We start from the raw sequence: 14,598 nt of genomic DNA on the forward strand, positions 1-14,598 counted from the left end.
GCCCGCTACAACAACGCCCCCCTCACGAAGCCGCCTCGGGTGCGGTGATTATTTATTTAAAATGGCCTTTACTCAACGAGCTGTGGACCCATAACACCACAATAACACCTTACATATTTGTTCTCAGACCAGTGTTATAACTCTAGAAAGCATGAACTTACTAGAAGAAACTCATGCACACCTTACAAAATGATCAACAAATGTACACAAAGCTAGAAACGGCCTGAATATTAACTTGCACATAAAAACATAGAACACCATGTACAAAAACTCAGAACAAAAAATTTAAAAAGGGAATAAAACAAAAGCAAGGTAAATGTTAAGAAATAAACAAAGAGGAGGAAAAACAAAAAAGGTAACTTTCACTAAAAGCACACAAAAGAACAACACAAATAAGGAATCTGAAAGCTGCAAAAAAAGTAAGAAATTTGTCAGCTACAGATTGCCTCTTTAAACATCAGCTAACAACAACAACTACATTTATTTTTATGCACATTTCCATATAAAAAGTGTAACTTAAAGTGCTTTACAAGACGTGAAAGGAAAGAAACAATCAGTACTGTACAGATAAATGAATGCTTACATACACTATATAAATGCACAAATAACCAATAGAAATGACAGTCCTTAAATTTAGTGCGTATACAAGAATTACAGCAGGAGTGTTCCCAATAACACCTGTGGTGACACTAAGCAAAAACAGGGGGTAAAGTAGCAGGGATGTGCCATTGGCGCACAGAGAATGATTAAATGTATTAAAGTACAGTAAAGTGAAATAAATATCCTGGCTGATGCTGCCATGTGGGGCGCTGGAGCCTTTACCATTAGCATGAAGCACAAGATGTACCCAGGGCACCAGTCCACTGCAGGACGTACTCGTACACATGTCCACAAGGCCAACATCAGCACCACCAATAACTTGAACTACAAGCATTAGGAGATCTGGGAGAATGACTAGAATACCCAGAGGAAACCTACAACAGCACAAAGGCAACAACAGAATGTTGAACTTGTGAAGAAGCAGTGCTCACTAGTTCATCGACACTGCTGCCCACAGTGAAACAGTCAAATATTTTTTATCATTATAATGAAAGTACATGCAACCTGCAGAATTTTTGGTAGTCTGGACTGGTCAGTGGAGACTAACTTCAGTTCATGACATAGTGGACTATTGGGCAAGGCTGAGATCACTGTCAGTGGTAGCTTGTTCCTTCACACTGAGTCTTACCATTACATCATCTAAGCCACTGCACCTACTTTTCTCTTAAGAAACTGACTTAACCTACTTCCACCCTTCATGTTCATAATGCATGATTAATGGAGCATCAGTTGTGTTCTGTGGTTTCTCCGTCATGCTAAATGCTATCTGATACATTTTCCATCCATCCGTCAAATCTTTGTTTTAGTTATTATGGTGTTACAGTGAGCTCACGTCTATCCTGGCCACATTAAGATGCAGCTCTGAATGGGATGTCAGTTCATCATGGGGTACACTATCTCATTAGGTCATGCATGTCAACCAATTTTAAGCCACCAGTTAATCTAACACATGCATTGGATTGACAGAGTAAACTGGGGTACCCAGAGAAAACATACAGACATGTATACACACAAGATGAAGTATGGTGCTCTCTGTTTTGTAATCGATTAATAAGCACAGCATCAGAGTTCTAGATAGCTGATAGCTGGACATTTAGTCACAATGTAAGTAGATTTATAGACAACTACAGTTGGACTTAATTGTGCTGAGATTTACGTACCTGCGGTGGCATCATAAGAAGGATGGGGGACTGGCCCAATGGCAACTGGCAAGGGGAAGAGGTATCCATGTATGCAGAACTTATGGGAAGCTTGATTTGCTGTAAAAGTGAAAGACAAAGTATGGAGTTACGACACGCTCTGTACTTTCAAGATAAAACAAAACATGTCTCCCAGGTTAATGAAATGGTCCTTTAACTCAACAGGCATCAGAGCACTGAGAATATAGTAAACTCCATCTTAAGACAGATTGTTCATTTCTGAATATTTCCCAGAACATAACTAGCAGGTTTAATCCTTTGCTGTCTTTGTGTCCCTCTATCCACTCATTAATCACTAAGTGTCTCTTAAACTAACTGGCAGACATATGGTCACCAGACAGAGCACATAAATTCTCATCTTAAAAATTGTCCAGAAATTTAGAATATTTTAGAAACTGACTGTATTTGAGCTTATAGCGCTAGAATTTTATTCACAGTTCAGGTGAAAATATAATTGAGTTTTGAAACAGATGCCCTCATGTATACCATACATAACTCAGTCCAGCTTATTGTAATGGAGTTTATCTTGGCAGCACTGGGCACAAAGCTGGAACCTGCCCTGGACAGGGCACTAGTCCTTCAGAGGATCCTAAAACACACACACACACACACACACAACCCAGACTCACACTTATACAGGGCGAATTAAAAGTCACCAGTTAAACTAATCATAACATCTTGGGGGGTTAACCACTTGGAAAAAGTATATTTTATTTTTTCCAAGTTATTCTTTTAAGATATTTAATCTTTTAAAATTTTAGAATGAGGCTTGATGGTGTACAGGCTATGGTCTGCATCTGAGGCTTTTCTTAGAGTTCTCCTAGTTTTGTTCCACTTCCCATAAATGTGCGTGCTGAGATGACTGTCAGCGCTGGACTTACATAGTGCGTATGTGTAAATGTCACACAGGGTGCTTCCTGCCTTATGCCCCATACTACTGGGATGAGCACTGGTTCAAGTTCTTGTGATATTAAAGGGGAGTTTGAAAATCAGGCCTTAAGTTAAAAGAAAGAGAGGCCTTCATAAAGCTTGTGTGGTTGCCTTTTCTTTTAGACATTTTACAAACTGACATTCTCCTCTGATGAAATTATATAAAGAGACACTTACTAAAGAGGAAGTTCCATATGCTATCTTGGGAGTCATTTCTTTGGAACCAGCATCTCCAGAAGAAACCCTCATGGTGAAAATTGGTTTCTGTCAGGTCACGCACGACTTTTAAAGTTGTTTTCTTTACCAGGATCTAAGAAAAAGAAGACAAAATGTAGACCCGTCAATATGTGAATTTGAAACAGCGAGAGTAGTGTTTGTTCTGGCATCCAAAAGCACATTACCATTTGTCTAAGATCAAGTAGAAATATCATTTGGTCTGTGATGTGTCATTTAAAAGCAAGCTAGCAGGGTCCACCCCTTACAACATTCCCACAGGAGTGTCATCGAGGAGCTCAGCATTAAATGCCATCAGTTCAAGTTACAAAACTTGAAACTTTGGTAAGAGTAACAATAGTCATTTCTTTCTAGATCATAACATTCATTGGTTTGGCTTCACATACTGATACTAAGTTATGGGGAGCAATTTAGTATTTTCCAGGATGCCATTGGCTGTGGCTGCTTCTGCCTTCACATGCACAGTTTATGCATTCTCCTCCCGGCATTGGAATTAACAGTTAAATATAAACACAGTGGGAAGATGCTCTGGACATTAATGTTGAATACGGTGCAGCACATTGTGAGGATTACTAGGGTGATGACAGGGTGCCAAGGGTGAAGGAAGCACCTGCATAAGGGGGACAAAAGTTAAGTTTAAAAGGGGATTATAAGATAAAGATTAACCAACTTCCTGAAGAGTAGCAATAGGCCACTGGTGTTGATATGCCTTGGAATTGTGAACGATACCTCAAAGGGATTCAACTGAAAATAAAGTCATGGTGGACTGACAAGATGGCCGACAGAATTATTCTGGGATAGCAGGACAAAGCAGACACATTATAGGTGTAATATTGCTGACTTTGAGAGACAGATGACTGGAAAATATATAATACCAGTAATGGCGCCATGCACGATAACGTGCAGTGAATACACTTGACTTGATCATTCATAATTTTTATCCTCTTTCTCTGTACGTTTAGCATTTGTTTGCTCAGAGGTTGATGCGCTTGCTTCTTCCTGAGCAGCTCTTCTTTTCTCCACCCTAGTGGCCCGCTTCTTCTCTTCTTTCGTCGGCATCTTTTTGTGTTAAAACTGATTAAGTCAGTGTTTTTGTTGCAATCACTTAGTACGTTTTCTTTAATTGCTCACTTAAGCTGGCACTTAAAACTTCAATCTGCCTCAAGAATGATTTAAGATATGAAGAGGTGACGGCGGTGGTAGGGATGAGAACGGTGCCCATACACATGCACAGCAAGGCCACACTGCTGGCCGCTGCCGAGAGTTGACTCTACAATAAAATAAAATAGAAGAGGAATAACCTTGGAGGTCAATCATCACTCCGAAAGCAGAATGCAGATGTCACATAGTATACAGGTGCTGGTCATAAAATTAGAATATCATGACAAAGTTGATTTATTTCAGTAATTCCATTCAAAAAGTGAAACTTGTATATTAGATTAATTCATTACACACAGACTGATGTATTTCAAATGTTTATTTCTTTTAATTTTGATGATTATAACTGACAACTAATGAAAGTCCCAAATTCAGTATCTCCGAAAATTAGAATATTGTGAAAAGGTTCAATATTGAAGACACCTGGTGCCACACTCTAATCAGCTAATTAACTCAAAACACCTGCAAAAGCCTTTAAATGGTCTCTCAGTCTAGTTCTGTAGGCTACACAATCATGGGGAAGACTGCTGACTTGACAGTTGTCCAAAAGACGACCATTGACACCTTGCACAAAAGGTCATTGCTAAAGAGGCTGGCTGTTCACAGAGCTCTGTGTCCAAGCACATTAATAGAGAGGCGAAGGGAAGGACAAGATGTGGTAGAAAAAAGTGTACAAGCAATAGGGATAACCGCACCCTGGAGAGGATTGTGAAACAAAACCCATTCAAAACTGGAGGGGGAGATTCACAAAGAGTGGACTGCAGCTGGAGTCAGTGCTTCAAGAACCACCACGCACAGACGTATGCAAGACATGGGTTTCAGCTGTCGCATTCCTTGTGTCAAGCCACTCTTGAACAAGAGACAGCGTCAGAAGCGTCTCGCCTGGGCTAAAGACAAAAAGGACTGGACTGCTGCTGAGTGGTCCAAAGTTATGTTCTCTGATGAAAGTAAATTTTGCATTTCCTTTGGAAATCAAGGTCCTAGAGTCTGGAGGAAGAGAGTAGAGGCACAGAATCCACTTTGCTTGAGGTCCAGTGTAAAGTTTCCACAGTCAGTGATGGTTTGGGGTGCCATGACATCTGCTGGTGATGGTCCATTGTGTTTTCTGAGGTCCAAGGTCAACACAGCCATCCACCAGGAAGTTTTAGAGCACTTCATGCTTCCTGCTGCTGACAAACTTTATGGAGATGCAGATTTCATTTTCCAACAGGACCTGGCACCTGCACACAGTGCCAAAGCTACCAGTACCTGGTTTAAGGACCATGGTATCCCTGTTCTTGATTGGCCAGCAAACTCGCCTGACCTTAACCCCATAGAAAATCTATGGGGTATTGTGAAGCGGAAGATGCAATATGTCAGACCCAACAATTCAGAAAAGCTGAAGGCCACTATCAGAGCAACATGGCTCTCATAACACCTGAGCAGTTCCACAGACTGATCGACTCCATGCCACACCGCATTGCTGCAGTAATCCAGGCCAAAGGAGCCCCAACTAAATATTGAGTGCTGTACATGCTCATACTTTTCATGTTCATACCTTTCAGTTGGCCAACATTTCTAAAAATCCTTTTTTTGCATTGGTCTTAATTGATATTCTAATTTTCTGAGATACTGAATTTGGGACTTTCATTAGTTGTCAGTTATAATCATCAAAATTAAAAGAAATAAACATTTGAAATACATCAGTCAGTGTGTAATGAATGAATCTAATATACAAGTTTCACTTTTTGAATGGAATTACTGAAATAAATCAACTTTGTCATGATATTCTAATTTTATGACCAGCACCTGTATGTGTACCAAATTTCAGGTCAATAGGTCAAATGGTTTGCAAGCTACAGGTGATTTAAACAAACAGTCACAATAGCGTATTATATATAAAGATAATTTTACAGAATTGTCCACTAATGTTTTAAAAAGTACAGTCCATGAGATAAGTCCATTTCAGTGTTTACATGATTATGAACCTTAGTTACCAACTATAGATAATGCTAGTTGTTCAGTACCCGGCCTTATTGGTTTATTTCAAAAATTTAAGGGTAATGTGGACTAAGGTAGAAAGAATCTCTACTTGCTTATCATAAAGATAAACCTGCACCAGATCTAACAGTTTGCCTAAGATTTGCCTTTGCTAAACAGGAAATCTATCTAATTTTTCTATCATGTAAAGTTAAATAGACCCTTACACTATTTTGAAAAAGATGAGACCATTTTCTTTTAAATCTGAATGGTCCTAACATTGTAGAATACTACAATACTAGCCTCAGGTTAGAGCTGTCAATTGCATTGTCTAGAAGGGTAAAACCCCCACCCTGTCAGTGGCTGTAGATGAACGTGAGAGTTCACCAGTTTTGGACTCTTGATATTGAGCTTCATTTATGTATTACTTAGTTCACTGGAATGGATACGGTCTCAAGGAAAGACTCTGGGTTCTGGCTTTGGACACTTTATGCACCTTTTGTCGTATGTGAGTTTCATCTCGGGTTTCCTGCATGTACTAAGAGGGATGCTCTGTCATGATCATCCTGGCACCCATATAAAATGCTTTATTTTTTTTCTTTTTATGTTATTTTCAATACCTTTATCTTTTGTGTTTGCTGCCATTTTATGTGAATTTCATATCATCACTTTATTTGTCTCAATGACTGTTGCCTGTCATGTTACTGATGGCAATGTGGTGTAATTTTCGTATCCTATAAATAAAAGAAGCATATGGCACACATTCTCCATTTTTGTGGATAATCACAAACCTAATTTAACCAGTGCTTTGGTTTTGGATTTGGTTTCTAGTTTTAGTTTTGAGCTCCTAATTAACATTTCTTCAACTTTGATGTTTGTCTGGTATTTTGGTTTTGATATTTTTCATCTATGACATTGTGTTTCACACTGCCCTTTGCCTTACATTTTAAAACACCCTTTTTTCTCCAAGTTCTGTCACGCTGCTGTCCCTGGGACCTGCCATTCTTCCAACCGACCACAATAAATTGCTCTCAGTCGTGTATGATTTATTACATGGTTATTCATATATTATTTATTATTAGCCACTATTTGCTATTTATCCTCATTCAAAGGCTATACTTATAACAATCCCATTTGGAATCCAATGAAATCTACATAATGGCCACTGGATCTTCTATTACCTTTTATTTACCAAGATACATTGTGAGTGCCGCTAATTCCTCTAACCAGTCAGAAGACGCAGTATAACATTTAACACTCTAAAAAAACATTTCCCAACAAATACTTATTATTAAAAGCACACATACAAATAGGCATTTCACATAAGCAAATAAGAATTTAAAAACTTCAGTTTTTACTGTACATCGGTGTCCTCAAAATAAAATGATGCATATATTACCATGATGTAGGAGAATCTCGAGTCATGCCACTGTTCACATAGTACAGTTAGCCCTTTGTATCCACGGGATCTGCATCCGCAGATTCCACCAACCATGAATTGACATTTTCCATCCATCCATCCATCCATCCATTATCCAACCCGCTAAATCCTAACTACAGGGTCACGGGGGTCTGCCGACATTTAAAAAAAAAAAAAATCAGAAAGTTCTAAAAACCAAAACTTGAATCTGCAATGAGTGTAGCACTATGGTGAATCCATACAAATGAAGTGATATGTGGACATACCCTACTGTAGCCTCCCACCTAACTGAGGGATGACCACAAGCCTACAACTACTGAAAGATTTGTTTGATGTAAAGAAAAAGAATAAACAGCTTCATATAACAATGTTTCTAACTAAAGCGCCTGGAATTGTGAAGCCTAAGCCTTTAACTCTTGAACATCCTCAGCCTGACATTATAACTGTAGCAACCTCAGGGTCTGGACCTGTGAGGGACAAGCTCCTCAAGTGGCTGCAGACCACCCAAAGGGGTGGCAATACCTGGAGAAGCAAGTTATGAAGCAGCCAGAAATGGGGGGGTTGAACATTTAGAGAGTACATTGATCACATCTCCTGGCTGCTACAGCCCATCGGGCCGAATGCATGGCTGCCAGAAAGTCTCGAATTAGGACACTGGGCTTGGGTCACTTCACAGAGACTCGGGAGAACAGTGCAGTATGCAGGTTGCCTGTAACCCACGCAGTGAGGTGGAACTGGGGGGGCGTACATGAGGTTACAAAGGAACAAAGCAACTAGGAGTGTGTGGCACTTCTGAAGACCTAAGCAGCATAATCGAACCAGTGCTGAAGAAGCCAGACTTTTTTAGGGCCACTCACCATTAATAAGAGTAAAGAGACTAATTCCATTCTTCCATCTTAGTATTGTTATTCCATTATAATATTATTGAGCATCTTCCAAAGCATCAACACCTGCAACACTGTGTGTGCTTGTAAGAGAGAGAGAGCATACATTTACATTTACTCTATTTATAACTATATTTTCTATATATACTTGTATTTTAAATATCCATCCATCCATTATCCAACCCGCTATATCCTAACTACAGGGTCACAGGGGTCTGCTGGAGCCAATCCCAGCCAGCACAGGGTACAAAGCAGGAAACAAACCCCGGGCAGGTCGCCAGCTTACCACAGTATTTTAAATATTCTGTGTATTTATTTTTCAGGTCATTAAACGAAAGCAATCTGTACATGCTGGAAGAAAAGAAATGTTTTTTTGTGTCTAATGCGTGCTATGTAGCAGTGGCGTAGCTCGAGTTCGTGCCGCTCGGGGCGGGGCTCCAACATATCTGAATATGTTAAACTATTTAAATAGAAAATTAAAATGACATATAGAGAAAAATTAAGATACATTTTGCATAGATTTATTCATATACTGTATGAAGAAACAGCAATAATTTGTTATATACATTTATAAGCATCAACTAGACAAGAATATAGTATAGACGCACTGATAAGCCGTGTTTTAATTATTAGTTTAATATAATTACGCTACGAAAACCAGAACCAAAGTAATAGGTGGGGATGTTTTCTGCGCAGAGCAAGAACGCATTAGGATTAATAACGAAATGAAATTATAAATTGTAAATTAGTTGTTTATCTTCCTAGAAGTTATTATCGGTGTAATGTTTATGTTGATTTTTGTCATTGCCTCATACATTTCAACTGCTGTGTCTGATGCAGAAGGACAGTCTGAAAATTACTTTTCAAGCATTTGTGGTTAAAAAATCAGAGAATTTCACTTTTTTCATACATGAGTGATATTTTTACGAACCCTGCTGCTTACACACGAATTGTACTAAGCCTTGTGGCCAATAATGCCGCCCCCAAAAATGTGCCACCCGGGGCGGACCGCCTCTCCACAAGCTATGTAGTTAGGCGTAACCAAGGTTGTGTTTGAAATGAAAATATACAGACTTTTTTTCTTATCATTATTCCCTAAACAATACAGTACTATATAACAACTATTTACATAAATTTTACATTGTATTAAGTATTGTAAGTAATCTAGAGATTATTTAAAATATACAAGAAGATATGCATATGTTACATGCAAATATTACACCGTGGTATTTTATTAAATGGAACCAAATCTTCGCTGATTTGGAGGCTGATGTATATTCAATCAAGGAAATGCTGATTACATATTCTTATTACATATTGATTACATATTCACACCAATGGACAGTATTTAAGAAATACAGAGATAACAACTGGTAATTCAGACTCTCTTTCCAAGCAGTGAGTTTTAACATGGCCAGCTGAGTAGAAGACCAAAATCACTTGAGAGTGTCAGCTCCTTCTCTGGATCCAGATCACTTCATTCTCTCCCATCTCTATTATTAACTCGTCACCATAACTGCTGGTGAAATAACCTTTTATACTAAAACGTCTTTCCTCTTCAAAAACATCATTTAACCTCCTTTAGCATTTTGCTTAACCCCAGAAAAACAAGCGAAAAAATTACATTACATGTAACAGTATTACACGTAACAGAAAACTGTAAATACCAAAATGTCAACATCAATACAGAAGGAAAGGGATGTCTAGTGCCTGATGTTGCAGTTGGGACAGCAGAAGCGTTTCTTTGCACACTGTTCTTATATTTTTCTATTGCTTGCACATGAGAGTGTACAATGTCAGGGCCTGAACCACACGATCAACTCACACATTGGTGACTTCCACATTTCCTCTTCTCTTGAACATTGACCAGTACAGCATTGTGAACAGTGTCCTTGCATTTGATTGCAATCATTTTGCCTTTTTGCCATGCAGCTACTGTTGCACCATGGTGAACCTTCATGCAGCCGAATTCACTGAGCATATCTCAGCAGCTCGTACAGTGTTGTATGCAGCAGTTTTACTATCTGTGTCAACGTCTGATGACCAATTCACATTGCCATTACTGCTGCTCAATTCAAGCAATGGTTCAATTTCAGTTTGCTCTAAAACTGCCTTTACCACTTTTCATTTGCCATTGTGTTTTTGGTTGAAGGCTCTTCCCCACTCATGAATATTAAAAAAATGTTGATTTTCTTTTTTTAACAACATGATGTTATTTTGTCCACTAGATGGTAACTGAATACGGTCCTGACCGATATTCACGTCTGCGGTGGACTGGCGCCCTGCCCGGGGTTTGTTTCCTGCCATCCGCCCTGTGTTGGCTGAGATTGGCTCCAGCAGACCCCCGTGACCCTTCCGTTAGGATATAGCGGGTTGGGTAATGGATGGATGGAGATATTCAGGTCTAACACTTTAAAGCAGATCATTACATATCATATTTGCATAGGATTCTGAGTTAGCGCCAAGGAGGTTAAATGGCCAGATGCTCGTCTTTTACTGTAATTAGAGTCAGTGAGAAATCTGATTGCTTTAAATTTGCCTATAGAACTGTTATTATTGAAGTAAAAAAACACACATAAAAACACATCAACACGCTACAACTGGATAGACACCTTAACACAACTAACCAGTTATTTTAATGTACATCTGGAACGTTTAGACTGCTACTGACTTCATTCCTCAAAAAAAATTAACTTTCTTATTTGAAATCAGTAAAAATACCTTGCACATTTTTTTGCATATTGTTCCAGCCCATCCTATTTATTAACAGAATTATAACGAAGAGTCCTTGGAAAAATGTAAATAAAAACTGAAGCAAACAAAAAGTTTGTTGGTGTCATACAGCAGTTTTCAAACAAATGAACTTAGCTGAGCAGAAAAATAATTATGATGTTTTGGCAGAAAACCCAAACTGCGTGAAAGAGTCGATTGTAACACAACTTTCTTGCATAAAGTGGCAGTTGAAATTGACACTTATCTGGGATTTAGGAAAAGCTTTGTGTTCTTTTTATTATGTCAGTGTATATCATAACATGAAACTATAAGACAGATATATGAGGGACATTCAAAAAGTTTCCGTACTTTTATATTTTTGTTGGAAATGGTGAAGGCGGGAGGAGTAGTAAAAGCTGGAAAACTGCATCGCAAACGAAGGTGATTCTGTAGAAAGGTGATGTCATTTGTTTCTGAAATTCTTAATGAACAGAGTTAAAAAAAAGTGCGGAAACCTTTTAAACGGCCCTCGTATATAGATTCAAGTTGAGTAAAAATAATGACGAGAACTTTATTGTATCAGAAGAAATCTATGTCAGTTTTTCAGATGTTAAGCCGTTAGAGGATTAAAACGAGGTATAAAGGAGAACACGATTGTTTAAACGTGAGGCCTTGTCCAGGATTCTCCAGTGCCTTTGCACATCTCTTACTCATCCATGAAACGTTGATAGGCATCTCTACAGTTGGAGAATGAGTGAGTGGCACCTGCTAAGTTGCCTGTTTCTGTGCTGTCAGTGTGTTGTGTCTGTGACGCAGTGCTTTTAAATACTGTTCCACTATGCTCTTATGAATGTTTTTGTGAAAATGTTAAAAAGGATTAAATATCATTGAAGGTGTATGAATAACAGAAGTTAATTTTAAAGTTTGCTCAACTGAAATAAACCACCAAATGCTGTGCACCACTTTGACTTAAAGTACAACATGTCTGAGAAGTGAACATTCTGCATGAGACCAGCAATAAAGGTGCAGGGGCTGTTTGTTATGCAGCTCCTAAATTCCACATGGTATTAAATAACACCATTTTGGAATACTAAATGGAGGATGTGGTTTAGATGGGTGTCCAATTTTCAGCTATTCAAAATTCAAAGAGTTGTTGTAGGGTAAGTACTATGCAATGAGCAAAGTTGCCTCCTCAGTGAGATTCATTAACAAGAATTGTATTCATATTTTCCAGCATCCTACCTACTACACTATATGTTGTAATCCATTGAATTAAAAGAAATTGGAGAATTGACCTGGAAATTATCAGAGATGACCACAATTATGTACAAAGGCAAAGCCAAATTATTACCAATACTCTTTTATGCTTCCAAGTACCTCACATTACATACATTGAATCGATAAACAATACAAGGAGTGTAACTGCCGACATTATTGACAGGCAGCAATGCTAAGTAGGTGACTGAAGTGGCCCACACTGCATTTGTATACAAACTTATTTAAATAAATCTGGCTCCACTAAGCAAAGCATTTATCAGAAGTGATTAAACCAGTTGCTGCCGTAAAGACGTCAACTGCTGGGATGAGTTTGATTAATGAAGGGAATACTTAGAACTTGCATCCACTTGGTGCACAAGAAATTATTTTAATACAGAGGAGCCAGAAACATGCACGCTAGGTACAGCTGCTACGCTGTATTGCTTCCTGAAGCTTGCCTTCTCAATGATGTTTTAATAATATTTATCCTGATGTGATTCACCACGGAGCAGCTGTTTTAATTAAAACCTTCATTTGCAGGTATTTAAGAACTGTGTAGATCTTGATGGAAATCATTACAAGAACACTCCACGCAAGATCAACAAAGTGTAAAACTGAAAGCTAAAATGTACCGTCTTGTCTTACATGGCTGAGATGTTTTGTACGATAAGCAGTCACAGAGTGCCCGTTACAAGCTCAGCATGTTTTCTGTCAAACGTGATGCGGGCAGCCACCTCTTTGACTCCACATTGGTATTGGGTGTATTTTTGAGTGCGTTGGAGTATGTCTAGTGTAATGAAAAATTGTCAGTGGTCTGAATGGTCAGAAAAGGAAAAGATTGAAGCATCCCATATATCATTTTCACAAATCTCTATTTTTAGGACTTGTAAAGGTAATCATACTCGGGCATTCCAGAAAAGTTACATTTTGGCCTAAATTAAATGGGATTAAAAAAAAACAGTAATAGTTTTTCTCAAAGACTACCTATTCTTTTAAAAAGAAATCTTAAAACAATGGATTTAAGACTAAATAAAAATAAAAGTTTAAAATTATATATAACGTTTTAAAAATTCTTCCATATTTTTGGTTCTAATTAAATACTCTTCTATATTTAGAATAAAAAAAACCTTCTATAATTATTGAAGTCCTTTTAAGCTGCCAGTGTGTGTCCTATTTCTGTACTGACTAATTAATATGTCTGGGTATCAAAGATTTTAATAAGAGTACAGGGCTTCAGAAATTCATTATCTGCAACAGCATTGTTAAACGACTCTAATCCTAAGCATTTGCCCTCTCAGGGTCAGTCAATTGCAAAATCTAGAAGAGGAAAAACTGCAGAGAAATGGGAAATTTTTTTAATGTTTTAAAATCATCCACGCCCGTTTTATCCAGGAATACGCGTAGGTGGCATTCATGTGGTACCGATCCCCCTTAAGATAAAAGGTCACTCTTGGCCCCCATGTGTACTGTACCGTGTGACTACCTACAGTAATCAGCAATACACTGTGATTCAGCGCAGCCCGCTGCCTCGACTTACCTCTTCGCCATTAGATGACGCCCGGGCGCTGCTGCTACTGCTGCTGTCGGATATCGGATGGGTAGGTCGCCCACAGTTTTCGCTGGCCATCAGCCAATAATCAGTCCCAAAAGCTGTTAGAAAACAGAGCACCCCGAGTGCCCCAACGGTCCCGGCAATTAAGGCTGCGATCCTGACTTTCATGGTGAGTCCCAGGCAGCGGAAAGGAGGATTCTCCGCAGACGTCCTACTAAATAGACACGAGTAGTTCTGGACTGGGGTTGTCTGGGTTCTATTTTAGGACTACATCTCGGAGCGCCAGGGAGTGGGGTCGGATTGTGAGGGGCGGAGGTCTGCGGTGTCAGTTTCCAAACTCCGTAGGTAATTAAACACGCTGCCTGGCCACCGATGCGTAGTTTGGATAACTGAAACGCGTTTGGCTCGGCTTCAAAGAATCGCGCACAACAATTTGTGCCCCACTGGGTGCAGCAAATAAAGTGTCCACGGAATGCCAGGCGCATACTTGCCCTTCTCTAAATAGTTAGCAGTAGAGTGTGCAAGTCAAACAGGCGAGGGCGGTGGCCGGAGTGCCATTTCATTTATCTTATTAGGAATAGTTGGTCAGATTTTTTAAAAGACTGAATAATGCACACACAAAACAAATATTACAATTTCACAACTACCTTTAATTGGCTTTGATCAAAGTAAGCAGTTTCACAGCTTTACACG

The 14,598-nt window shown here is 38.9% G+C and overlaps 1 protein-coding gene across 2 annotated transcripts in view; it reads right to left on the reverse strand.

Annotated features, from left to right (window-relative positions):
- The window catches only part of LOC120537198 (transmembrane protein 182-like), a 78,589-nt gene extending 64,428 nt beyond the window's left edge, over nucleotides 1-14,161 (reverse strand). The window contains exons 1-3 of one of the 2 annotated variants that reach the window (XM_039765956.1): nucleotides 13,891-14,160; nucleotides 2,907-3,039; nucleotides 1,761-1,859 (exon numbers count right to left, since the gene is read on the reverse strand). In XM_039765956.1, coding sequence (XP_039621890.1) covers nucleotides 1,761-1,859; nucleotides 2,907-3,039; nucleotides 13,891-14,073 — 415 coding nt within the window. In that variant the 5' untranslated portion in view covers nucleotides 14,074-14,160. Of the gene's footprint in view, nucleotides 1-1,760; nucleotides 1,860-2,906; nucleotides 3,040-13,890 lie in introns of both variants that reach the window. The other variant, XM_039765955.1, reaches the window with a different exon arrangement.
- Nucleotides 14,162-14,598: the final 437 nt, after the last annotated feature.

The sequence above is a fragment of the Polypterus senegalus genome, chromosome 10 (assembly GCF_016835505.1).
Source record: "Polypterus senegalus isolate Bchr_013 chromosome 10, ASM1683550v1, whole genome shotgun sequence".
Taxonomy (NCBI): Eukaryota; Metazoa; Chordata; class Cladistia; order Polypteriformes; family Polypteridae; genus Polypterus; species Polypterus senegalus.